General features: G+C 43.9%; 1 protein-coding gene across 1 annotated transcript; it reads right to left on the reverse strand.

The window, feature by feature from the left end:
- Positions 1-2,016: 2,016 nt before the first annotated feature.
- Positions 2,017-27,058, reverse strand: rab38a (RAB38a, member RAS oncogene family). Its single transcript, XM_083773698.1, has 4 exons — positions 27,037-27,058; positions 26,554-26,961; positions 10,069-10,349; positions 2,017-2,767 (listed from the first exon to the last, which is right to left on the reverse strand). Exons 2-4 carry the CDS (start codon positions 26,750-26,752, stop codon positions 2,609-2,611), a joined length of 639 nt encoding a protein of 212 aa, XP_083629824.1. The 5' UTR covers positions 26,753-26,961; positions 27,037-27,058; the 3' UTR covers positions 2,017-2,608.

Genomic DNA, 27,058 nt, shown 5'->3' on the forward strand with positions numbered 1-27,058 from the left:
TGTCAGTGCTGCCATCATTCTCTGTATTATTGAATATTCCGCGAAAACAGGCAACATTCGCCTGTTCTTGAGCTTGTAGAACAGCTATATTCGAGTAAGAGATTTGGTGTAGAGGGAAATAAATTAGGGGACCCTAGGGTAAGGCCTTGGGGGACCCCGTCCAACAAAGTATATAGGGTTTAAGTGGTTAAGAGTGAGCAAACATTATCCCACAGGGGGGAGAGAGAGAGAGAGAGAGAGAGAGAGAGAGAGAGAGAGAGAGAGAATTGCAGACCTACACATCTACAAGCTCAGAAGAAAGCAACACATATTGTCCGTGTTTTCAAACTCGCACCGACAACTTATGAATCTGACGTCACGTTACAGTTTGGAAATCATCTCTGTCGGGTGGAAACCTCATAATTAAGTCTAAAAGTGGTACTTTATCAGATTCAAATAGCAAAAGTAGCAGATCTATAAGCTCCTTTACTTACTTACAAGTAGGACATTGATTAAAAAAAGGAAAGATAGAAAAGAGGTTTCTGCCTGACGGCGGTTTGATGCCTGGGAGGGAGACGGACAGTCCCAGGGCATTTGGACCAGTTGATGCCTGAAGGGAGACGGACAGTCCCAGGGCATTTGGACCAGTTGATGCCTGAAGGGAGACGGACAGTCCCAGGGCATTTGGACCAGGGACTCATGTTGTCACATCGCATGCTGCACATGGGGGTATGTGTTCGTTAACTGTGTTGCCATGGTTACTGAAGAGGCAGAACGCAGACATCAAGTCGGCCTTGAGAGTGACCTTGTATCTCTCTCTCTCTCTCTCTCTCACACACCTGTCCACCTGTCAACTCTCAATACGCACGCACGCACGCACGCACGCAAATAAACAAATGCAGTCAAATCCAAGCCCATGTGCACGAACACCCTCACGTGCACGAACACGAGGTGACAACAGACACACGCATACTGCTGCACCTGCTCAGTAACTCTAGGAGGGCACAAATGGAACAACATGGACCCATCATTTGGATTTCACAGTGTTATTTGTATTATTTTCTTTAGCTTATCTTTAGCTTTTTAACCTGTTACATTAATAGTAAGGATTTTACACTGTAGACCGGTGGGCTCCCAAAGATTATATAATAGTTCCATTTGTACAGTTTCAGAGTTACGCTTTGGACCCCTGGTGGGGCCCGGACTACACGTTGAGATACGGTGACCTAACACGCATGCATGCACGCACGCAGGCACACACACACACACACACACACACACACACACGCACGCACGCACGCACGCACGCACGCACGCACGCAGGCAGGCAGGCAGGCAGGCACACACACACACACACACACACACACACACACACACACACACACACACACACACACACACACACACACACACACACACACACACACACACACACACACACACACACACACACACACACACACACACACACACACACACACACACACAGTTTTGTGTGCAATAGGCTCTGTGCGCACAGAATAACTCCTCCTACTTCTGGGCTCCTTCCCTACTTCCTTCACAGGTGTTACGATGATACTAATTAAGGCTCTGTTCCTTATAGTGTACAGTGGTTCTCAAACTTTTTAATTGAATAACTCTGAGAGTGTAAATGGAACCAAATGGACCCTTAAGGGGAGGCAATGGCTCAGGGTGGCCGGTAGTAGCCTGGTTAATAAACCAGACCGAATCAGCCGTTGGCAAAAGAAAATTGCCTACCGGCGGATTTCGGGTCTGGAGAGCTCAATTTAACGCCCATTTCCTACTCCAGAGAATGTGGCCTCCAATAGGGACACGGTATGCAATATGGGCGGGCTTTGGTACAGTGACGTTCAATGCTTGAGACCTTTGACTGACAGTAGCTTTGACCAATTGCGTCAAAGAGAAAAATGTTTCCCTGAAAATGAAATCCAAGCTGAGCCTCCCCAGACTAATATCCCGCGGATCCGTGCGATATTAGTCTGGTTTATTAACCAGGCTAGGCCGGTAGAGCAGCTGGATGGGAACCGTGAGGTACCCCGTTCGATCCCGGGCACCCCCAGAGTTAATGTCGAACTGTCCTTGAACAAGATGCTGAACCCCTAATTGCTCCTGATGTGCAGGTTGGTGCCTTGCATGGTTTCCACCGCCATCGGTGTATGAATGTGTGGATGAATGTAATGCACAATCTTGTAAAGCAGGCACTATATAAATGCACCATTTAAGGCCCACGCATACTCCAGTTTAGGTGATAAGCTACTCACCTTTTGGGTGGGAACATTGGTTTTGATACTACTACAGTATGTCATGTAGTTTCCCAAACACAGCGGTGGTCACCTTATCACCTAAAACTAGAGTATGTGTGAGCCTTTTCAGATCCATGTGTACACTCTCAGAGTTACACACTCATACCCAGGGCCATTTGGAACCAACCAAGGACACTTTGAGACCCACTGTTGTGTAGCAGAGTGTTTCCAGTGAGCCAACATGCACAATAGCAGCACCCTGACTCTGTTTGACCAGAATGGAACAGAGCCTTCATTAGTAGCCCTGAGTTCTTTCCAAAATGGCGTGTGCGCATAGAGCCCATTAAGGCAAACGGCAGGCGTCTTCACTGAGATCTGAAGCAGGAGGAGCAGGTGCCGGCAGATGTGTTGTCCAGCTGTTGTCCAGAGATGATGTCGGGGACATCCGCCTCCAGCATGTCCTTCTCACTGGCGATGATGTGTTTCACCAAGCAGTTGGCTGCCTCATCGATGTTGATGTTCTCCTGGAGGTCCAGGGGGGGGGGGGGGGGGGGGGGAGACAGAGAAAAATGAGCTTGCAGATCTTTATTTATTGTTTAAGATTTTTATACATTTCAATACTTGAAATGGGACATTCTGTATAATGAGTACTTTACTTTTACTTTTGGTACATTAAGTACTTGCTGAGAGTGTACAAATGGAAGGGTCCATTTGGTTCCATTTGTATACCCTCAAAGAGTTGCCCCTTCACGCACGCACGCACACACACACACACACACACACACACACACACACAGAGGATGTGTCGCAGACAGTAGCGGTTAAATAATGGGGTGTGAAATATTGAATATTCATGCAGTGTGCGCTCTGTGAATGCCGACTAGCAGAGTGGGCTGCAATGTGGTGTCACCTCCCACTCCCTACACTCACACATCCATACACTCACTGTCCTCACTTATACACGACAACATGACACCTGCCACTCCCTATCCACCCTCACTCACACCCTCACTGTCCTCACTTACGCGTGCGGTCCCCGGATCCCACTTTAAGAACCACTGGTATACAGTATAAGGGATATTGTTTGGGTTAAAATAAGTGTTAAATGGCTCAGTACTCCAACCTTTGCTGAACAGAGTTTTCAGAACTGTTTCTCCAGCTCTTAAATAAACAGAATACAGATACTGTATACAGGAAAGTGTCGCAAAGGTTACTGAAGGGAAACCAAATGTGAAATTGTGTCAGGCTGTAGTAATGAATAGAATAGAAAGACATGCACAGCATCCACAGTTCCACACCCTGTGTCAGTGTGTCAGGCAGGTGCTGAGCCAAGAAAATAACAGTGAACTAAGAAAATGAAACGCCTCGCACACTGCAGGGCTCCGTTTCCCAACTGTGGTTATGAATAACATGTTTGTTTATATTCATCATTAGCTCTGTTGAATGCTCCGCTCTGAATGATATATTGATTGCAATTCTCAATAACAGACTGTGCAATTAATGTGAATTTGTGTATGTATGCATATGCATTTGCTCGCTTGTGCGTGCGCGTGCGTGCGTGCGTGCATGTGTGTGAAATGAGTTTTCTTAGAATGGAACTGTGAAATTCCTGATGCTGCCAGCGCAGGTGCTATAATCAGGGCCTCAGTGTTTGTGTGTGTGTCAGTGTCTTAATGTATGTGTCAGTGTAACGTGTAAGCATGTGTGTGTGTGTGTGTGTGTGTGTGTGTGTGTGTGTGTGTGTGTGTGTGTGTGTGTGTGTGTGTGTGTGTGTGTGTGTGTGTGTGTGTGTGTGCATGCAAGCATGTGTGAGCATGTGCGTATGTGTGTGTGCGTTTGTGAATGAGTCCTCAGCTCACCTCGTGTCCAGAACACACCAGTCTTTCATGTCTAGACATGTAAGAGAGTCTCATTGATGTGAACCTGACTCTTTTGAGCTTGTAGGACATATAAGGGTTCCACCCGACAGATATGTCATAGCTTCAAACGTGTGTGACAGACTAACCTCGCCTCACCAGGCTTTCCACCACCTCGGAGGAAAGCCTGGTTTCTGTTTCAAAAGTCTGTATGATCCTGTCGTGACTCGGGAGCGGATGATATCGTTACGTCATGTTGTCATGTACGTCAAGCTACAGGCTACGAGAGCTTTTATTGAGAAAAATCGGTTTGAGGGAAAAGGAAGTTGCCGCCTGTTGTTCCTGCCTGTCGACTACAAAACAATACTACAACATGACGTAACGATATCATCCGCTCCCGACAGGATCATATACCCTAAATGAAATGGTGCCCAGGCTAGTAACAGACAGGCTCAGGTGTTGGACAGAACACAGCCAAGGTTAGTCAGTTTAGTAAAGTATAAGTTAGTAAGTAAGTCAGTAAGAAAGTCAGTAAGGTTTACATCAGTAAGTCACTAAGTCAGAGAGGCCTAGTAACAGTTATGTTACTTTACGCTATGTGGACCAAACGTCTCGTGAAGCTTAGTGACAGGTGATGGCACTAATGTCATGTGAAGCCCTGCCATTCAAGCATCAGGAAGCCTAGAATCTGTGCCTCATCCTGAGTTTGGGCCACTCAATATACAGTACGTTTATTTATTTATTTTATTTATACACAGGTTTAATGTTTGTCTTTAGTTCAATGTTTGTTTTGTAAACGCCATTGACAATGAAGGGAATATTTACGTCATAATGTGCCTCATTACGTCCTATTGTCTCTTTATTGTTAATGGTGTTTAATGTTTGTGTTGGCACCGTTTGTTTTACATCACCATTACATCACCTAATCAACATGAGTTAAACTTTAATATATTAGCGCCCCTCACTTCACACAGGTATGATTTTTTAGTTCTCAGAAACCGTAGGTCCCCACCAATTGCCATTCGACACATTTCACCAAAGGGCCATATGAGCCACACATCCCAAGTTTTGCCCCGGGCAGACTGACAAGCAGAGATTTGTGACTTCAATGCACTAGCTGACTAGCCAATGGTTCTCAAACCTTTTAATTTCAAGGAACCTCTAATCCGTAAGGGTCCATTTGTACACTCTCAATTGAACTTGTATTTATAGCGGCGCCTTTCAAAAACCCAAGGGTGTTTGAACGAGTACTTCACCCAAAACATGACCTATTTTCTATCAATTATACACCCCATGAGTTCTTTTTTGTTTTTGTCGCATTCCTAAGCCAATAAGTTGATGACCGGGTCGTCAGTCACTCAGGCAAACTCAGGCGGAGGAGACTCGAAGACTCAAAGAGTCTCTGCAGGTCATTAACCCATTTAGACCTGAGGCCGATTTTTGGAAAGTTCTTTCTGAGAAACTTCACGGAATTGAATCCGGAAATCTGGAATAGTACCAAAAAGAGACTACAAAACACACGTGTTCCCGCATTCCTGAATTCTGAGAAAAAGTAACCGCGGCAGCCAGTCTAAATGGGTTAAAGGAATTAGGAATTGAAGGTTTCATGCGATGTGTAATGGAAATATAGATATTTATTCTTTACATTTTTGGGGTGAACTACTTAAATTCTGAGAGGGTCCATTCGGCTCCATTTGTACACTCTCAAAGATACAGACCTGGGTCCATTCGGTTCCATTTGTACACTCTCAGAGTTACAGACCTGTAAGGGTCCATTCGGTTCCATTTATTTTGTACACTCTCAGAGTTACAGACCTGTAAGGGTCCATAGAGCACCGAAGTCTGACGTCACTTTCAGTAGAGGGCGTCAGTCCCCAGGTTCATGTATTTGTTTAGTTGCATTGAAATCCCCATTGAGGCGATTTGAGATCGCCTCATATAACAACTGTGTTTGAAAAATAAACATGTCACCCCGGCCGCTTCACTCATATGGATATGAAGAATCAACTGACTGAGAGAAAACGCTAATGTTACTGCTGCTGAATTAGTTATTTTCGCTAGAAGCAGACTGTATCATATATGAGTGACTGACTGTTGCAAACGATACAGAGACACCTCCCCGACAATAATGCCGAGACAGCTTGTTTATTTTTGGACCACAACGCTTATAGTAGACGATATTAAGATCACCCCATGTTATTCTCCATAGAGAAATTACTTCCGCGAACCAGGGGAATCGTCGGGATGAGCGAGTTACGTCAGGACTTCGGTGCTCTATTCGGTTCCATTTATTTTGTACACTCTCAGAGTTACAGACCTGTAAGGGTCCATTCGGTTCCATTTATTTTGTACACTCTCAGAGTTACAGACCTGTAAGCGTCCATTCGGTTCCATTTATTTTTTACACTCTCAGAGTTACAGACCTGTAAGGATCCAAATCGGTTCCATCAACAAACTCAACAAACCCTTGGAACCACTGCACCAGACCCCTGGCAGCACACCTAATGTCAGCTCCCAGTACTTACTGTTACCCTGCTAATGATACGCTGCATTGGCGGTGCCCGTTATCAAACCCAGGACCTCGTGGTCCAAAAAGGCGAATGTTCTAACAACTGAGCTACCCGGGAACTCCTGTGGGGTACATAACGCTGCTGTTGGGCAGAAACCTCTTATCTCCATATTGTAACTTTTTGTTTTTACGTACATGTATGCCCTGCTGGCCTACTTGATCATACTAGTGTCACGCAAAACTATCACAAGTTATCAGATCTGCAAGGTCGAAAGGTTTTGAGCTTGTATATCTGCTATTTTGTTTCAAACGAAAAGCGACGCTAAGTGTTTATTTATGCCCTGCAATGTCCAAACCAATCAACTGCTTGAATGTCTATTAGCAAATAAGGGTTGCTTATTTGTGGAGACATAATGGTAAACACGGACATCTCGTGGTCGTGGTAATGACTCGACTTCAGCTTGTATAAATGACTGGGACAGTGCCAGGACTATTTTCTGTTTGAATCGCCGTCAGGCGCTCTGCCAAAAACACAAAACGCTGGAGGGCAAGAGAGAGCGAGAGAGAGCGAGAGAGAGAGAGAGAGAGAGAGAGAGAGAGAGAAAGAGAGGGAGAGCTGCTATGCGAGGTACAGCAGCTGGGAAGGGGAGAACTCCAACACATCTTCACCATAGAACGTCAGTAGGTGTCCAGTGCAAGCAACAGTCGGAATAATGGTATTATATCCCTTTTATACCTGTCATAACATGACAGGTATTATATATATATATATATATATATATATATGTACATATATACATAACAGGTATAAAAGGGATATAATTGTACCTCCTCAAAGTACATTGGCATAAATCAGGTTTAATCCCATTTCATTAAATTTAATCGACTTATGTTACATAATATAACTGACAAACAGTGTATTTTTTTTGTGAAATTATTAAGAAATATCATGTAGTTTTATTTTGGATCCGTTTTATTTATTTATTTTCCTGAAGAATTTAGGTCGTTGGTCAAGAAGGTGAAGGTTAACTGGATGATTGGTTTAAGGGGGTACAACTGGGTGGTGTACTGTGATTGTCTATTTTATTTTACTTTCTTTAAATGTTATTGTTGTCAGGCGTAATGTCATATTGTATATACCTGCTATTTTCTTTGTGTTATGTTATCTGCCAAAAAACTATTGGTGGTTCTACACAAATCATATGCTGCATGCAACAAATTGTCAGAACCTTGAAAAAACGTTGAAAAAAGAAATGCATGGCAGAAATTGACACTGGGAGCTCAAAATCGTTTTCTGTTGACACACAGCCTTAGGCAATAAACAGGGTACATAAAAATGCAGATGCACAACTTCACGACCGTTTCTCTCCCTGAATTTTTGCAGGGGATGACTGATTGCACAACAGCTGTCTAGTCTGATTAGCTCGGCTCAAGCCAGATGTGACTGCTTAAATCAGCCCATTCCAAAATGTGTTAGAACTCTCTCCATCATTAATCTCTGTATAGACAAATCCACGGAGGGGTGCCCTGGGCGCAGTCATAGCTGAGGCGTAACATTAAGCGCAGCTTGACACCTCAGTATTGATCACCTATACCTGGCCTACAGGGCACTGATCCATGGATTTGTCTATAGGCACTCGGGTATTGTGCAGCCGTAAAGTGCCTGCCCACCACTGCGAGGTTGTGGGTTCTATCTACACTGCAGGGGTGTCAAACTGGTGATCTGTGGGCCGCATGTGGCCCAGGGAGAGGTTCAATAGGTCCCGTGAGATGATTTTCAAAAAGGAAACAACGCTGCTACTCCCCCTCCCCCATCTGCCCCGCTAATGGCCCTGCTGTAGACGGCTTTGTCTCTGCCCAGGTGTGGAATGTTGTCACTGACGGGCTCGTTAACTATCGTCTATTCAACTACTAGTTGAGTTGTGGTGGATACTCTCCTCAGAGTCCTCACTGATCCTTAGCAGGACATGAAGAGGCTAACCATAGTTACAGCTCAATGGAGTTTCATTTCCCTTAGGCTACACACATGCACGCACACACACAAGACAAGATGGTCAGAGCAAAGAGATGTCAGATTTCATGATGGCAGGTGAGTCAGTAGGATTGACTGAGTGAGTACACTCAAATGTGTGTGGGGAGGAAACAATTGCAACCAGCGGCGCAACACGGACCGAACGCTAGGGGGGGACGCCGAAAAATCCGTCCCCCCTGTCCCCCCCACCACCCTAGGAGAGGGGGGGATGGGGGGGTCTAACCACAAACGTGGGGTTATGGTTAGGGTTTGGGGTCGAACTACAGAGAGGTTGTTCCAGTGACTCAATGTACATACAAAACTGCGTTTTGGCACAGTTATTATTATTATTATGAATTACCTGGCTGTGATTCCTCCTCCTCCCCATTTGTCTCAAAACGTAAAAGTTTAACCACATTATCAGCAGCGCCTCGAACAGGTCAAAACTCACTGACCATCTGATCTGTAAGTTAGCCTATCCTATAAAATGTACAACACCTGGGAGGTTTTCAGGAGAGGATGTTTTAATGTAGTTTAGTTCAACCCATGCAACTCGAGAGGAAAGAAAAACCTGCAGCGCCTTACCTGGTCTTGACAGTTAATAGCGGCCTCGATCTCCTCCTTTCCCCAAATCCCCCAAAATAATAATATAATTCCCAAAGTGGGGTCCGGGGACCCCCAGAGGTACAATTACATGATAGTTTGTGGCATGTCATGTGGACGCTCTCAGTTTTTTTAATTAACATTGATTACCAATTGGAGTCCCACCGCTAGAAATGGTTAAAATAGGGTCCGTCCGAGCTGTATAAATCTTCTCTTATGGGGGTCCTTCTCTTCTCTTCAAATGGGGGGGGTCCGCAGGCTAATACGTGTCCATTTGGGGGTCCTTGACATGAAAAGGATAAAGTAAATCCATTCATCTATTGATCGTCTGACGGTGCCAAAGTGGTGCGTGACACCAAAAGTGGTGTCCTATTGAATTCTGTTCCTGTATTATTAGAATCATTACAGAGTGCAAAGCACATTGGGTCACTGATTGCGGTGTAACAACTCCCAACTTCCGAAAGTTGAGAGAACAGGCCAAACCATTTTGGGATTTAAACAGGGGTGGATCAAATATATGCTTCAAAATATATCGCGTTTATGAACGCAGGATTTCAAAAGTATTACTCCTAAGATAACTTTGGAGCCAGGGGGGGACCCCCCCAGCCAGGGGGGACCCACTAACACATCTGGGGGGGACCAATGTGAGGCTGGCAGGGGACGAAACCCCTCCGTCCCCTACCCTATTGCGCCCCTGATTGCAACAACTAAATTGGGAAGAAAAAGCAAAGGCAAAATAAATAAACCCGACCACAATATGTGTGTGTGCTTATGTATTTGTTCATGAATGCTTGTGTGTGTGCGTATACGTTTGCATTCGTCCATGCACGTGCCCTGGGCCCTCACCTTAGCGGAGGTCTCGAACCAGCCTACGAAGCCGTTCTCCTGACAGAACTGCTCCATCTTGATCCCGTTGTTGGTGAGAACGTCCCGCCCCTGGTCGCACTTATTGGCCAGCAGCACCGTGGCCACATTCTTCCCATTGGCCAGTGTCAGCTTGGAGTCCAGGTCCTCCTTCCATTTGGTGACGGCCTCGAAGGAGGCGGGCCTCGTGACGTCGAACACTATGAAGGCGCCCATGGCCTCGCGGTAGTAGACCCGCGTCATGTTGCCGAACCTCTCCTGACCTGGATGCACACGCAGGCACACACATACAGACACACAGACAGACAGAAACATCAGTGGTGTACAGTCAGTAAGTACTATACTTCGTATCGTTGCTGTCGAGCAGAAACCCCCCCATCTCCATTCTAATTGGTGTGGACGGAAAAAAGTGGTCAGAGTACAAGATGTAACTCAAGCGCAAGCCCAGATATAGGGGTTCTCAACCTTTTGGGCTGGGGACCCCCAAAATACTTTTTGGACCACGACGGAGGGGCGCCGTCTCTATAGCGAACTTGAGCCACGAGAGACACCACCGAGCGAGCTAACACACGCGAGTTGCCGTGCCAAACGTTGCGAAATTCGCTAGAGCAGATTCAGCCCGTTCGAGTTGCAACCCGATATGGACAGAATATAAAATTATCCCCCCCCCCCCCCCCAAGGCAATGCCAACACAGAGCAATATTTATTTCCCAGCGTCAGTGTCACCAGACTATCCACCTCGGAGGAAAGTCCAGTTGTAAAGCAATCAACACAATCAAATACGAAATCACCACAGGCAAACAAAATAATTACAAAACAAAACAATGTTTTGAATTAGAGATTCAATTAGGGCCTGATTTTGGACAGCTGGATGCAATCTTGGTTTGATTGGGACACAACAACACCAAACTGTGTTTGCTTTTGACACATCAGTGAATAGGTTCTTGTATAAATTCTACTAATTAGGCTATTTAAATGAGTTAAACGTTCAGAAAGAAATCTGGTGACCCCCGAACCCCTGCTCTAAGACTAGAGAGGTTCTTCCACCGCTGCATAAAGACACAGAGGCAGAGCATGAAGCTCATTAGAGACAAATTAAATATTCAGTGTGTTAATTACGGAGATGCTGAGATGGAGAGAGAGAGAGAGAGAGGTACAGAGATGAGATGAAAGGAAAGGGCAACACAATGGGTGGAGGAGAGCCAGATGGACTAATTAAGATTAAGTGTATGTACGTGTGCACGTACGTGTATAATTTACTGCACCTGTGAGGGTCAAATGTCCCCACACGTATAGTATATTTTGAGAAATGTACATTGTGTGAGGATCATTCTCCTGGTTCTCACAAGAAAACAAAAATACTTTTAGATTAAGACTTTGAAATTTTGAAATTAGAAACGTTGTGAGAGTTCGGTCCCGTGCGATAAATCCAGTTGGAATGTTCTGTCTAATTTCCTCTTCCATGTCCTCAGTGAGAGCAGCACTGGCAGGCTACCTGCTGATCACATAGCATAATGTCTGCCATTATTCTACTTCTCAGAACTCCCCGTTAACCCCTACATCTAAACTCTCACATGCCAAAGTCTTCTTAACCCTTAACCTAATCTAAGGTTTAGGGTTAATTATAGAGTACAGAAGTTCTGACGTCATGGGTCCTCGCTCCGCGGGTCACGGGAGTGTTTTGCTCATTCAAATCAAAACCCCATGTTTTTTTCTGTTTCGTTTTTTGGCATCCAGCCAGGCACCTAGCAGCCATTTATACTTCATTGCGCAACAGCATTGCACGCAGAGAACAGCTGATATACAAACTCACATCGCGTCGCAGATGCGACTGTTGTGAGAATAGAGGTCTGCGTGCACGACCACGGGATGAAGCATAAATTATACTTGATGGGCTGGAGGTGCGCGTGCAGCGGCATGCACAAACAGACTCTGCTGCCATGATCATGAACACACCTCCCGAACAGAAACCAATGGATTATATATTTCAAGAGTAAGAGATCACAATAAAAATCATAATCATTCTTCCTCCAAACTGGGAGAAAACAGCATCTGAAAGTTTGATGGGGCATCCCATAGATCCGAAGTACCATTAGTCCGAACATGTGCTGTTGGTTGGTTGTGTTGCTCCCTTGCTTGCAGTTATGTTTAGGTTATGTTTCTGGCTTAAGGACTGTGTTGTACCATACAGTTTATATGTACAGTATGTACAGAACAAAAAATGTTTGCTTTCGCCATGTATCATCCTCAAACCACTGGATAACAGAAATAAAACTAGAGATTGGCAGAATTGTTACCATTTAAGTTAACCCATTAAATCTGCTCTACAAGGTCACAGCGCGTAGAATCGTGACACTTAGCTGTAGATCTTGTAGCTTGTAGATCGGATATTTTTACTGAGATAAAATCGGACTAATCTGTAAAAAATAAAAGTAAAAATAACTGAATTTGAATTTAAATACAAATACTAGGGGTCAAGGGTACAAAACCTTTAATTGAGTGCATCAGATTTGGTTTATCTGATTTATCAAAATTACAATTCTTGACATAATGTTTGCTGTGATAATCCAATGATCACAGATATATCAAAGTGATCCAATCAGGTTTTTGTTTTGTTAAGATCGTTTTTGTTTTGAATTAGGCTAAATTAAATCGGATTAACTCAGATAGAGATTAACTACTTAAGACCACATGCGATATAGAGCAGAGGTCGAGCACTATTTCCTGAGCTTTCAACACAAACTCTGGAGATTCTGCCGATAAAAATAGAACAAGGCTGAAGGTGATGTTTGTCTTATGTTTGCTTAGCTGCAGAAGTTGATCTATTGAAGATTCTGACAAAGTACATAATTTTTGTTTTGATTGTATTGCTGTATTGTTGTATTGTTCTTTCTGCTTTGGCAATGTAAACGTATGTTTTCTCATGCCAATAAAGCCCTTTGAATAGAATTGAATTGAATTGAATTGAATTGCTTACACAAACAGACAGTGATTTATTACGTCTGGAATGTGGGGAAATGTTTCCAACCTACCACCACTCACAGTGCCCCAGCTGACTTTACTAGGCTGGGATGGCTAAGACAGAGTACAAGAACTTGCAATGGGTCTGATCTTGAGGCTATAGGCTTAGGGGATCGGTTCGGTTCCCAATTTCCCATGTGTCTGTCAAACTACTTTACTAGTGTGAGAGACGCGCATGTGCACAACACCAGAGGCAGCTCAACCGATCTCGTTCCCCCAAAATTCTGCAAAAACTGAATATTTATATAAATATAAATAATAAATATAAATTAACTGGTTCATTGGCCATGCCCGATGAACATCTGACCGACCGAAACATTGCTGCTTAAATAGAATTCTGTACGTTTTTTTCCTACTATTGTGCCACCAGAACGTGGAAAGCCAGACCACCGGCCATCAAACGGTGCGACTCCCGGTCTTCATTCAAAACCACCATAAAAAAGCACCTGTCCGTAATTCATGACCTGGATATTAACCCCTATGTATGTCAGAAGCATGCGTTGGGCTGATTTCACCCCTGAGCCCCGAGCAGAGAGTTCCAGGCAGTGGCTGTAGATCGGTAATGTTATATATATTTAAAAAATATATATACAGTAAATGATTGAGTTATGCCTTGTGCTCAAGGGTCTGCAATTGGGTGGATTGCAAAAGACAAATGCAAAAGAGTTGGCTAAATACTGTTCTGTCTCAGCTATTATGGGCAGTCTATCTATCTGGAGAAGGCGATATTTAAAAATAATAATAATAATAATCACACCCGTGTGAACAGAGTGGTGCAACTCCCCTCTCCCCCCCCCCCCCCCCCCCCTCTCTCTCTTTCTCTCTCAACACTATTGTTCCATCTAAATTAGTGTTGAAACTAAGTGGCCTTGGTGTGGGCAGCTCCATCTGTAACTGGCTTTGATTTTCTGACAGGCAGGCCCCAGTGTGTACGCATAGGAGAGAGATGCTCATCCACAATTCTCACCAGAACCGGCTAGGGATGGGTCCGATTAATCGATTATCGTTGATAGGACCCGAAATCGATTATGAAAATTAATAATCGATAATCGTTTTTTTTCTTCTTTTTTCAGTTTTCTTTTAAATGAAAATCTGTTGGAAAGGCAATATTGTCATCCAAACAGGACAGGGCTATAGGCCTACCAAAGTGTGCCTGGGATGTGTCTGTGTAGCTGCATGACTGAGAGGAGTGTGAGTGGAGATTGATTCCAATCAAGAAACAGGTTTGGAGGATTTAGCAGGTGTTGGGAATTTACCTAATCAGGCCTAGGCTGGGGTTGCTATGGTGACCAAATGAACCCTTATTAACTCTCAAGAGTTACAATTATTGTTAATCAACTATATCAGGGGTTCCCAAACTTTTTTGACTTAGGTACCCCTTGGGGGGGAAGATTTTTTTTATTTGTAGGGTTCATAAAAAAAAAAAAGGAAATTAGGAGAAAAAAAAGCCCCCCCCCCCCCCCCCCCCCCAAAAAAAAAACCGATTAATCGATTAATCGTTAATATTGAATTATACAAATCGATTTTCATTTTGGACACATTTACACATCCCTAGAACCGGCACACCCCAAGGCTGCTGCCTCAGTCCTCTGTTGTACAGTTTGTTTACGTTTGATTGTGTCACCAGATGTGGAAATAACAGTATAATTAAATTTGCGGATGATACCACAGTGATCAGATTAATAAACGACGGTGACGAGAGGGCCTATAGGAGGGAGATAGAAGGTCTAACTCTATGGTGTGACAACAACAACCTCTAACTTAACACCAATAAGACCAAAGAAATCATTGTAGACTTTAGGAAGTCCAAAAGGTATCCACACCCCCATTTCCATCAAGGGGTCATTTGTCAACATAGTTGATAACTTTAAATTCCTGGGCATACACATCACAGACACATTCACATGGTCACTCAACAACGAGTACATCCTCAAGAAGGTACAAAGGGACTAGTTAACTTTTATAGTTGTATAATTGAAAGTGTCTTAACTGGCTGTATCACAGTATGGTACGGTAACACAACAACAGGTTGCAGAGGACCGTTAAAACAGCAGCTAAAATCATCGGCACAGCACTACCCAGCCTCCACAACATCTACACCACACGCTGTACGAAAAAAGCCCACAACAGCATTAAAGACACCAGCCAAATACCCTGTTCCAACCACTCCCTTCCAAAAAACACTACCAGAGCATCAAATCTCGTACCACCCGTCTCAGTAACAGTTTCTTCCCCCAGGCAGTCAGGCTGCTGAACAGCTGACCTTGAACTGTACTGCACTGTCACTTCACTTTGCACTTTGCGTTCTTTCTTTTCACTATAGATGTTTGTTTTTGTCCTGTGTCTATAAGACTGAGAGTGCTCTGAGCTAAATAATTGTCATTGAATTTATACAATTTATTTAACTAGAAACAAAATTTCAAGACATTTTTCTGGGTGCCTGAAGCTCGCCAAGTCTGTGCAGCATTTGAGCCACGGACCACCATTTGATGACATTTAGCCTCTCAGAAGGGTCCATTTGGTTACATGTGAGCCAGGTCTCCCCATTGACTTTCAATGGGGTATTTTGTCTTAGTTTATTGCGCATTACGTTGCCACCAACATTCTAATGCTAACATGCTAATACTAACATGCTAACATGCTAATATGCTAACATGCTAATATGCTAACATGCTAATGCTAACATGCTAATGCTAACATGCTAATATGCCAACATGCTAATGCTAACATGCTAATGCTAAGACGTCTGAGCTGTAAGGGTCCATTTGGTTTTGTTCAGGGGGGCCGCCCGGTTCTGGCGAGCCGCCCTGCTTCTGAAATGGTCGAGAAATGACAGAGTTACGCGTTTCCCCGATTTTTTCATTGACTTTCAATGTGTGAGTGTGCGTGCACATTTTGCATGTGCGTGCGTGTGCGTTCGTGTGTGCACGTGTGTGAGAGGTGGTCAACTTGACCTTGAATCATTAACAAAGTATCATTTTCAGCTGGGGTAGTCTATGCGAATGCAACCACTATTGAAAGTTAAAAGCACACTGACTCAGTGAGAGAACGTATGTCCGAACAAATTGCTCTATCGCAAAAAGTAAAAGTCAAATGCGATTTTTGTTTTCGCCGTGAGTGACCTGAGCCATTGAGGTACGCCGTGTGCGATCGTGGTATTGGTACGATGAAAAACGTAGTTATGAGAGCGAGTTAAGAAATTGTGTTTGTGGGGGAATTGAAAGTGAAGGTTTTCCTAAAATACCCATGCGTCCGGGCGGCGACAAACTGACTAGTGCCGGAGTCTTTGGTGGTTTCTGAAAGGCTGAATCTCATCCTCAAAACACAGAATAATAATGATTTGCCTTGATATGAAAAGGGTTGAAAACTTTCATTATTTATTTTTGTTTTGAGCGGTGCCTAACTGCTCCAACGGCTGGCTGCGTGTGTATGTATGTCCTTCTGTTTAGAGTATGAACAGCTGCAATACCGCTGGCAGCCAGTGCGCGTGCGTGTGCGCGTGCGTGCCGACCCCCATCTGATTTGAGTTAAAAACGTTTCATTTTTTTTATTTTTCACTGTAAACAATGTGATAGGAGTTTCAGTCAGGTGTGTCACCTGAAGAGACACCATCGTATCCACACAGGGGAGAGGCCTTTCGTCTGTAAGCACTGTGACAAGAGCTTCAATGAGTTAGGCCATCTCAAGACACACCAGCATGTCCTCACTGGAGAAAAACCCTTCTGTTGTAAACAGTGTGACAAGCATTTTACTGTGTTAAGCAGCCTCAAGGCACACCAGCGTGATTTGTGCAAGTCGACTGTGACAGTATGTCAGTGAAGGTCAAAGTTGAAAAACGACACAAGGGGGGAGGGATCAGAATAGACTGGAGATACCAGTCGCTAGAGGCAATACCGCTGGCAGCCAGCCAGAGGTGTTTTTGAGCAGCCTGAACCGCTCAGTTCAGTGATTTTTTCCTTGTCTTTCCTTTTGTGGAAACAATCAAAAATATAGCTGCAAGCAATTATAAGATGGGGTCAAGCTCAAAAAGGAAAAAAAGCTATACGCAAAATAGAAATAAATATATCATATTGATGACGTCATTATTGCCCAAATATGGAGGGGCGGTGGCCTGCATGCGCACATCGGTGTAGTCAGGCATATGCACGGCAACCGGTTGTGTTGTGAGTGAGGTCAGATCAGAACTCTGCTCAATATTATAATTATTCAAACAAACAAAAAATCTATTCCACTTCATTCCACAGAGACCAGGACCTACCCCTTTTAGCCGGCTTTACTCAGTTCTGTGAGAGAAGCAGATAGAAAACATATTAAAGGGAGTCAAAGAGAGGATAAATAAAGTGACCATAAGGAGTCAGAAGAGAGGATAATAGGGAGACAGAGAGAGAAGATTGTCCATTCCCCGACAGAACCTACAACGCCATTACGGTCCATGTATAGATGATGAACCACCACTCCAGGAAGGAGTCTCAATCTTCCCAGGCTAAGGTCCACCGTTCTGGTTGTACATACAGATCGAGCCACGACGACCTCTACTGCCAAATGCCCAGAAAGGGACCGATCCCCTCAGAATCCTGTCAGCAAATCACCAGCATTGTAATAACCAGCCAGGAACAAGGAGACGTAGATGAACCTAGATTGTACAGTCATCAACTGTTTACAGAGACTTTGACTCCACCAGGAGAAGTGAAGACACGTCATATGACCTATACAGGAATGAACACTCACGTCTGTAAACAGTGTGAGAAGAGTTTCAGTCGGATAGGTCACCTGAAGGCACACCAGCGTATCCACACGGGAGAAAAACCCTTCTGTTGTAAACAGTGTGACAAGAGTTTCAGTCAGATAGGTCACCTGAAGGCACACCAGCGTATCCACACTGGAGAAAAACCCTTCTGTTGTAAACAGTGTGACAAGAGTTTTAGTAAGTTAGGTAACCTGAAGAGACACCAGCGTATCCACACTGGAGAAAAACCCTTCTGTTGTAAACAGTGTGACAAGAGTTTCTGTCAGTCAAGTGATCTGAAGACTCACCACGTGTCCACACTGGAGAAAAACCCTTCTGTTGTAAACAGTGTGACAAGAGTTTTAGTGAGATGGGTCACCTCAGGACTCACCAGCGTGTCCACACTGGAGAAAAACCCTTCTGTTGTAAACAGTTTGACAAGAGTTTCAGTCAGATAGGTCACCTGAAGGCACACCAGCGTATCCACACTGGAGAAAAACCCATCTGTTGTAAACAGTGTGGAAAGAGTTTCTCTGTGTTACATAGCCTCAAGACACACCAGCGTATCCACACAGGGGAGAGGCCTTTCGTCTGTAAGCACTGTGACAAGAGCTTCAATCAGTTAGGCATTCTCAAGAGCCACCAGCATATCCACACTGGAGAAAAACCCTTCTGTTGTAAACAGTGTGACAAGAGTTTTAGTGTGATGGGTAACCTGAAGGCACACCAGCGTATCCACACTGGAGAAAAACCCTTCTGTTGTAAACAGTGTGACAAGAGTTTCTGTCAGTCAAGTAATCTGAAGAAACACCAGCGTGTCCACACTGGAGAAAAACCCTTCTGTTGTAAACAGTGTGGAAAGAATTTCTGTCAGTCAAGTGATCTGAAGACACACCAGCGTGTCCACACTGGAGAAAAACCCTTCTGTTGTAAACAGTGTGACAAGAGTTTTAGTAAGATGGGTCACCTGAAGAGACACCAGCGTATCCACACTGGAGAAAAACCCTTCTGTTGTAAACAGTGTGACAAGAGTTTTAGTGAGATGGGTGACCTCATGACACACCAGCGTGTCCACACTGGAGAAAAACCCTTCTGTTGTAAACAGTGTGAGAAGAGTTTTAGTAAGTTAGGTAGCCTGAAGGTACACCAGCGTATCCACACTGGAGAAAAACCCTTCTGTTGTAAACAGTGTGACAAGAGTTTTAGTGAGATAGGTAACCTGAAGAGACACCAGCGTATCCACACGGGAGAAAAACCCTTCTGTTGTAAACAGTGTGACAAGAGTTTCTGTCAGTCAAGTGATCTGAAGACTCACCACCGTGTCCACACTGGAGAAAAACCCTTCTGTTGTAAACAGTGTGGAAAGAGTTTCTCTGTGTTATATAGCCTCAAGAGACACCAGCGTGTCCACACTGGAGAAAAACCTTCTGTTGTAAACAGTGTGGAAAGAGTTTCTCTGTGTTACATAGCCTCAAGACACACCAGCGTATCCACACAGGGGAGAGGCCTTTCGTCTGTAAGCACTGTGACAAGAGCTTCAATCAGTTAGGTATTCTCAAGAGCCACCAGCATATCCACACTGGAGAAAAACCCTTCTGTTGTAAACAGTGTGACAAGAGTTTTAGTGTGATGGGTAACCTGAAGGCACACCAGCGTATCCACACTGGAGAAAAACCCTTCTGTTGTAAACAGTGTGACAAGAGTTTCTGTCAGTCAAGTAATCTGAAGAAACACCAGCGTGTCCACACTGGAGAAAAACCCTTCTGTTGTAAACAGTGTGGAAAGAATTTCTGTCAGTCAAGTGATCTGAAGACACACCAGCGTATCCACACGGGAGAAAAACCCTTCTGTTGTAAACAGTGTGACAAGAGTTTCTGTCAGTCAAGTGATCTGAAGACTCACCACCGTGTCCACACTGGAGAAAAACCCTTCTGTTGTAAACAGTGTGGAAAGAGTTTCTCTGTGTTATATAGCCTCAAGAGACACCAGCGTGTCCACACTGGAGAAAAACCTTCTGTTGTAAACGGTGTGGAAAGAGTTTCTCTGTGTTAGATAGCCTCAAGACACACCAGCGTGTCCACACTGGAGAAAAACCTTCTGTTGTAAACAGTGTGGAAAGAGTTTCACTGTGTTACATAGCCTTAAGACACACCAGCGTATCCACACAGGGGAGAGGCCTTTCGTCTGTAAGCACTGTGGCAAGAGCTTCAATCAGTTAGGCAATCTCAAGAGCCACCAGCGTATCCACACTGGAGAAAAAACTTTTCTGTTGTAAACAGTGTGACAAGATTGATCAGAACGTCGATGTTAGCGGCTCATTACTGAATCGTCGCTACCTCGCTACCGTTACAATATCCTCGCAGTTCTGATGACTTAAAGTTACGATGCTCACATTAGCTATACGGTGATTTTGCTTCCTGATCTTTTGGGGGAATTAAAAGTGAAGGTTTTCCTAAAATACCCATGCGTCCGGGCGGCGACAAACTGACTAGTGCCGGAGTCTTTGGTGGTTTCTGAAAGGCTGAATCTCATCCCATGGTGGTCCGTGGCTCAAACACAGAATAATAATGATGTGCCTTGATATGAAAAGGGTTGAAAACTTTCATTGTTTATTTCTGTTTTGAGTGGTGCCTAACTGCTCCAACGGCGGGCTTGCGTGTGTATGTATGTCCTTCTGTTGTGTATGTTGTGCATGTTTGCTTGTTTTGATCATACACTTGTGTATGTTGTGCATGTTATGTATGCTATCATGCTAACATGCTAATGCTAACATGCTAACATGCTAATGCTAACATGCTAATCTAATGCTAAGATTCTAACATGCTAATGCTAACATGCTAATGCTAAGATGTCTGAGCTGTAAGGGTCCATTTCCGTTTCGTTCAGGGGGGCGGCCCGGTTCCGGCGACCACAAACTTTCAACCACTATTGAAAGTTTAAAGCACACTGACTCAGTGAGAGAACGTATGTCAGAACAAATTGCTCTATCACAAAAAGTAAAAGTCAAATGCGATTTTTGTTCTCGCCGTGAGTGACCCGAGACATTAAGGTACGCCGTGTGCGATTGTGGTATTGGTACGATAAAAAATGTGGTTATAAGAGCGAGTTAAGAAATTGTGTTTGTGATGAAAAAATTGCTGACTCATTCAGGCAGTTAACATGTAGTTTCATGACACATTATGATGGTACACCTGTCGCTTTCAGGGCTGTAGTTCACGTATCGTATGTATCTGGGCTGTGGTTGTGACATTGGGTGAAAGAGGACGAGTGTGGCTACAAAATTACCGAAACCCATGCGTGTAAAGTTAATATTTTGGCCGTGAGGACGATTTGTTCGGAGAATTTCGCTACAGTCTTCACATTGGCTTCTCCCTCTGACCCGATCTCTCTCTGGCCGTGCGACACTGTGAGTCGAGATTTTTGCTCAGACCACACACACTTTGAACTGCGATAGCGGGCAAACCGTGCAACGTATTTGAATTCCGTCTGAACCACAACAAAGTCGATGGCCTCGTGTGCTGTTTGAGGTTTAAATCGTGTTTCTACGTAACAGTATGCCAGAGCAATGTGGCTCCAAAGTAACGTGTCGTTTTCTGTTTTTACCCGCGTTTCCCCATTGACTTTGCATGGGGCATTTTTCGCGTCGTTTATTGCGAATTACGTCGGCACGGTAACCCGAAACGGAAAGAAAAGCACAAGCACACCATTACCGGCCGAGCCGCACGTTTCGATGTATATATTGTGCGGCTTTGGTAAACCGTGCGGCCGGCCATAGACGTCAAAGTTTCGTGTCTTGAGGACGATTATTTATTAAGTATGTGTTGCAGATTTCAACCTGTGTTTCTGCCATTGCATGGCAGGCACCCAGAACAAATAAACATGAACAAATAAACCTGAACCTATATATATATATATATATATATATATACCTACAGGCCTGAACCCACAGGCCATATCTCCATAATTCTCTGATCTCACATGAGTGTCGGCTGGCCTTCTGCCCCCATACCCCCCCCCCCCCCTCTCCTCTCGTGCACCCACCCAGGCGGTCCAGTGAGTGCACGTGGTCATGTGTCTGGCTCTCATGTGAGTGAGATTTGAGGCCTGGACTGTGGCGCCGTAGAAAGCTTTGATTGTGAGCCGAGTCTTCCTGAGGCACTGTGCTGCGTTGTGAGCTTGTAGATCGGCTATTTGCACTACTTCTTAAACAGTTGCAATTCATGTATTAGATTTTTCTTTTATTGCTCCGTGAAATTACTGGGAAAAACACAATTGAATTTGTTTTTAATTCAAAATGCTTTTTTGGGAATGTTTTAAACATTGTATATATATATATATACACTGATACCCTCGGGGGTCGCTAAATATTTGGGGGGGGGGGGGGGGTCCTCAGATTATAAAAAAACAAAAAAACTGAATGACTGTAAAATGGAAATTAAGAGGTTACATAGTACACATAGTACATGCATAAACTTTTCTTAATGATTATATCTGGTTTCAGTATTTATTTATGATGAATTTTCTCTATCACTATGGTTATTGTAGCAGTCAATTTGTATTGGGGGTGGGGAGGGGGCCAGGGCGGGGGGGGGGGAGGGGGCCAGGGCGGGGGGGGGGGAGGGGGCCAGGGCGGGGGTCCCCAGCTACAGACGTTGAGAACCTCTGCTATAGTCCACTGGAAGAATACAGCCAATTCCCATGGACACCACACACACACACACACACACACACACACACACACACACACACACACACACACACACACACACACACACACACACACACACACACACACACACACACACACACACACACACACACACACACACACACACACACACACACACACACACACACACACTATAGTCCTAGAGACCTCTAAGTCTAAGGGCCTGCAATCCCCCAAGAACACACAAGGCAGGTGGAGCCTCCTGTTGGCTCTGCCAGGACAATAGCTGGAAGCCTGGTTGAGAGGGGCAGTGATTTGGCCAATCACTGCTGACCCGCCAACTAGAGTGTTGTGGAAACACTCTAAGAAGGTTGGGGACCAACTGATGGTTCCAGGCCAATTAAGGCTTTATCCATTATAGATGGATTATAATGGCATGCATCTTTGATGTTTTGTATTGTATTAAGTACAATTTTGAGGTATTTGTATACTTTACTTGAGTCTTTCCAATTTCCAGTACTTTTACTTCTACTCCACTACATTTCAGAGGCAAATATTGTACTTTTACTCCACTACATATACAAAACATACAGTAACCACATCAGCCATCTGAAAGTAGCCGATCTACAAGTTCACAATGTGTCGACTCGATAATAAGCAATGCAATGTGAGCTTGTAGATCTGCTAATTTAAAAATATTTCATAGCCTACATTTGAAAGTTTGAAATGAGACATTCTGCATAATGAGTACTCGTAAAGTAAAACATTTTAGTACTTTCCCACCACTGCAAGGACGGCTTGGCAAGAGACAGGCCTCTGTAAAAGTAAAACATCTTGGCCTATAATGACATGCCCAAAAATATGGATGCCAGAGATAAAAGTGCTCAAGTATGCCTGTGGATTTTATAAATATTGAAGCACTGAAAAGCATAAAGCATTATACGTTGCATATAAAATAGCAGATATAAAATACTGTATACTTCTGAATATTTGTGCAAATATCTCTCTCTCTCTCAATCTTTGCTGCCTGGACATGATGTCACAGAGACTTAAACCCAATCCAACCCTTGATGCTGAGTGCCAAGCAGGAAGGGAAGCACCTGTAGAGATTTTGTACAGGACTTTCAATCTAACCAAGGATATTTATTCACATGTAAAAACTGTCAGCTCTGTTAGTCAGACATTAGACCTGTTAGATGGCTATTAGGCCTTTGTATAGCTTTGAGGGGCCCACCATTAGACCTGTTAGATGGCTATTATGCCTTTGTATAGCTTTGAGGGGCCCACACATTTGAGGTCCTTGCACACACAGTGAGTTTTTCGGATTTTTAGCCGCATTTCTCCATCGGTTTTCCCGAAAAACGCGTCCAGTACTCCAGTGTGCAACCACCTTTAATCTACAAAACGTATGTACATTTTAAAACATTGTTGATCAACATTGAGAGTTTGAGACCCATTCAAGGGCCTTTTTATTAATTCTATCCGAGTGGATCTGATTTGGATTTTGGTATAGCTCAAATCCAAAACAACAGCAGCATTGGAGTCACTTTGATATCCGATCAGTGATCGTATAATTATCTCAGCAAACATTATCTCAAGAAATATAAGTTTGATTTTTAAGATAATGTTTAACTCCCAAAATCTGATCCACTCCCAAATAGGGATTAAAGGTTTTTAACTCCAGGGCCTCACTGGCCTGGTCAATAATCCATCGACAATTAGGGGTGTGTGTATAGATCATATGCACACGGCAGTCATCTTGCCAAGCCCGTACTTCCAAACAATAAAGTCCTTATCTGATTGTATTAAACAACGTTAAACTCACCAACATTGCAGCTGTACGAAAAGCTTTAATTACCCCCCATCTGCAAAGTGTTAAAACAAATCAACCATATAATAGACATAGCTACTTTCTGTCAAGAGATTGAAAGTGTTGGAGTTTGGAAGTGCTCGTTGGGTAATCACTCTCAACAGCCCTGCGTAGTGAGTACCACCTGTTTGGAAATTGCATGCAGGAGGCAGCAGGACATTGCTTTACTGAAAACGAGTGCTTCCAAACTCCAATACTTAAAAATAAACACCTGCAAGGATTTCTGGACTGAAAGTAGATCTTAAATTATAACATTGTGGATTTTTTATGAAACGATCACTTTGCAGATAGAAAGAGGATAATTCAAGCTTTTCGTACAGCTGCAATGTTGGTGAGTTTGACGTCGTTTAATACAATCAGATAGGACTTTTCTGTTTGGATGTCAATTGCAAATTGCGGCTAGGTGCCACCCTGCCATTAACTTAATGGCAAGATGGCACCATGACCATGTGCATGAGGCGTTGCAGATAGAGGGCACTCAAACCAGAAAGGGGTTTGTGACAATGGTAAATGGTGCATTTATATAGCGCCTTTATCCAGGGCGCTTTACATAGATTGTGCCTTACATATACACATGCAAGGCACCAACCTGCACATCAGGAGCAATTAGGCAACCTTGCGGTTCCCATCCAGCCACTCTACCCCTGAGTCACTGCCGCCCCAACGATGAAGCAGTGTGTCAAAATGTACTTAAAGTACTAAACACAAAAGTACTAACTATACAGAATATCAATTCTACAAGTTGTGAGCTGATATATCAGCTATATTGGCTATATTAATTATACAATAGGACATAAGTGGTTTACTATGTTTTATAATACTAAACTAAATATGCAAAGTAACTTGTAACTAAACTGTTAAATGATTGCTGCAATGGAGTAAAAAAAAACAACCTCTGAAATCTAGCGGAGTATAAGTATATTGAAAAATGGAAATACTCAACAAAGTAAAAGTAGGCTATACCGCAAAACTGTATTTATAGGCCTACAGTACTTGAATGTAAGAGGAAAATGTAAACTGTGTTAAAGAGTGTTAAAAAGTGATATACATATCCCTCTATCACTGCAGGTCAAAGGCAGGCTGCATATAACACTGCACCTTACAGTACACAATGATGTAGGCAACTACAGCTGCAGCTAATCACACTTATGATGAGTGGCAATACTGTATGCATATCATATGCATAAATCTAACACATCCATTATTATTAGCCCTATGCAGCTGTGTTGTTTACACTGTCCGGCCATGTGTTTCCAAACTCAGCCAAGCTTCTTCACATGCACGCACACACACACACACACACACACGTCACACACACACACACACACACACACACACACACACACACACACACACACACACACACACACACACACACACACACACACACACACACACACACACACACACACACACACACACACACACACACACACACACACACACACACACACACACACACACACACACCACACACACACACACCAAATCAAAATGGAGTATTACTTTACACCACTGACCACATGACCTCCAGTTTTGGAGCTGTGCCAAGTTTGTTTTCTCCTCTCAAAGTGTGTCAAACTCTATAACAGCTGGTTCTCGAAGTGTGGTCCAGGGACCATCAGGGTTCCTTAAGGGTGGTTCCAATTGGACCCTTTACAGGTTTGACTGTAACTCTGAGTTATATGTTTTTGCGAACCATTGCTCTCTATAACATAATTTGTTATGCATAGGGTAGGTGTGGTTATGTCAGGTTTGCATTTAAGAATGAACACATTTACAGGTCAGCTGGTTGAGATGTGACATCATGTGGTTTCCTCTTGGAGAGATAACGATTATAGTAGCCTATGGTTTCTGAGTCTCTACTGTGTCCAGACCTGAGGCAATCCATGGCATTATTTATTACAGTGGATTTAAGACTACTTTACACAAACACTTGTAGGCCTACTACTTCATCTTAAACTTTAAAACACTAGTGAAGTACATTACATATGGTAACTGTCTCTATTGAACCATAATTTTACTTTGTATAACCAGTGAAACCTCACATTGCTTGGATAATTACGTGGCTATACTTTATTCACTTTCCGAAAAGGGTTCAGAATAATCCAAAAAAAGAAAAACTGCATGAAACATATCGCTTATATGATCTCTTAGATTATGTTCTGGGTTTTTTTTTACCTGCGATGTCCCATAGCTGGAGACGCACGGTGGTCTGGTCCCAGTTGAGCACTTTGAGAGCGAAGTCCACCCCGATGGTGGCCCGGTAGTTGGGGCTGAAGTTATGGTGCACGTAGCGTTTGATGATGCTGGTCTTCCCCACCCCGAGATCCCCGATCACCAGGATCTTATACAGATGCTCCTTGTGGCTGTTCTGCATGCTGACCGATGAGGAGAGGGCGACGGATGAGCATCAATGCCCCCGTTTAGTCAAGTTATGGATGGAGAGGAGCGGGAAATAGGGGCGAAAGGCAGAAAGAGAACGAGGTTTGGAGTTGGACGGCGATTGAGCCGGCAGAGGGAAGCGGTGGGTGGGGTGGGGTACTGTAGTGGAACTATATACGCCCTTGCCTGTCTGCCTGCTGCGCCCTGCAAGGAGAAGGAAGTGAAGATCAGGCAGCCAAGCACAAAAAAAAGTCGTGTGCACTTTGTGGAACTTGTGACTTTGCGCGCAGAGCGGTCGAGA

The sequence above is a fragment of the Protomyctophum parallelum genome (assembly GCF_964188405.1).
Source record: "Protomyctophum parallelum genome assembly, chromosome: 9".
Classification (NCBI taxonomy): domain Eukaryota; kingdom Metazoa; phylum Chordata; class Actinopteri; order Myctophiformes; family Myctophidae; genus Protomyctophum; species Protomyctophum parallelum.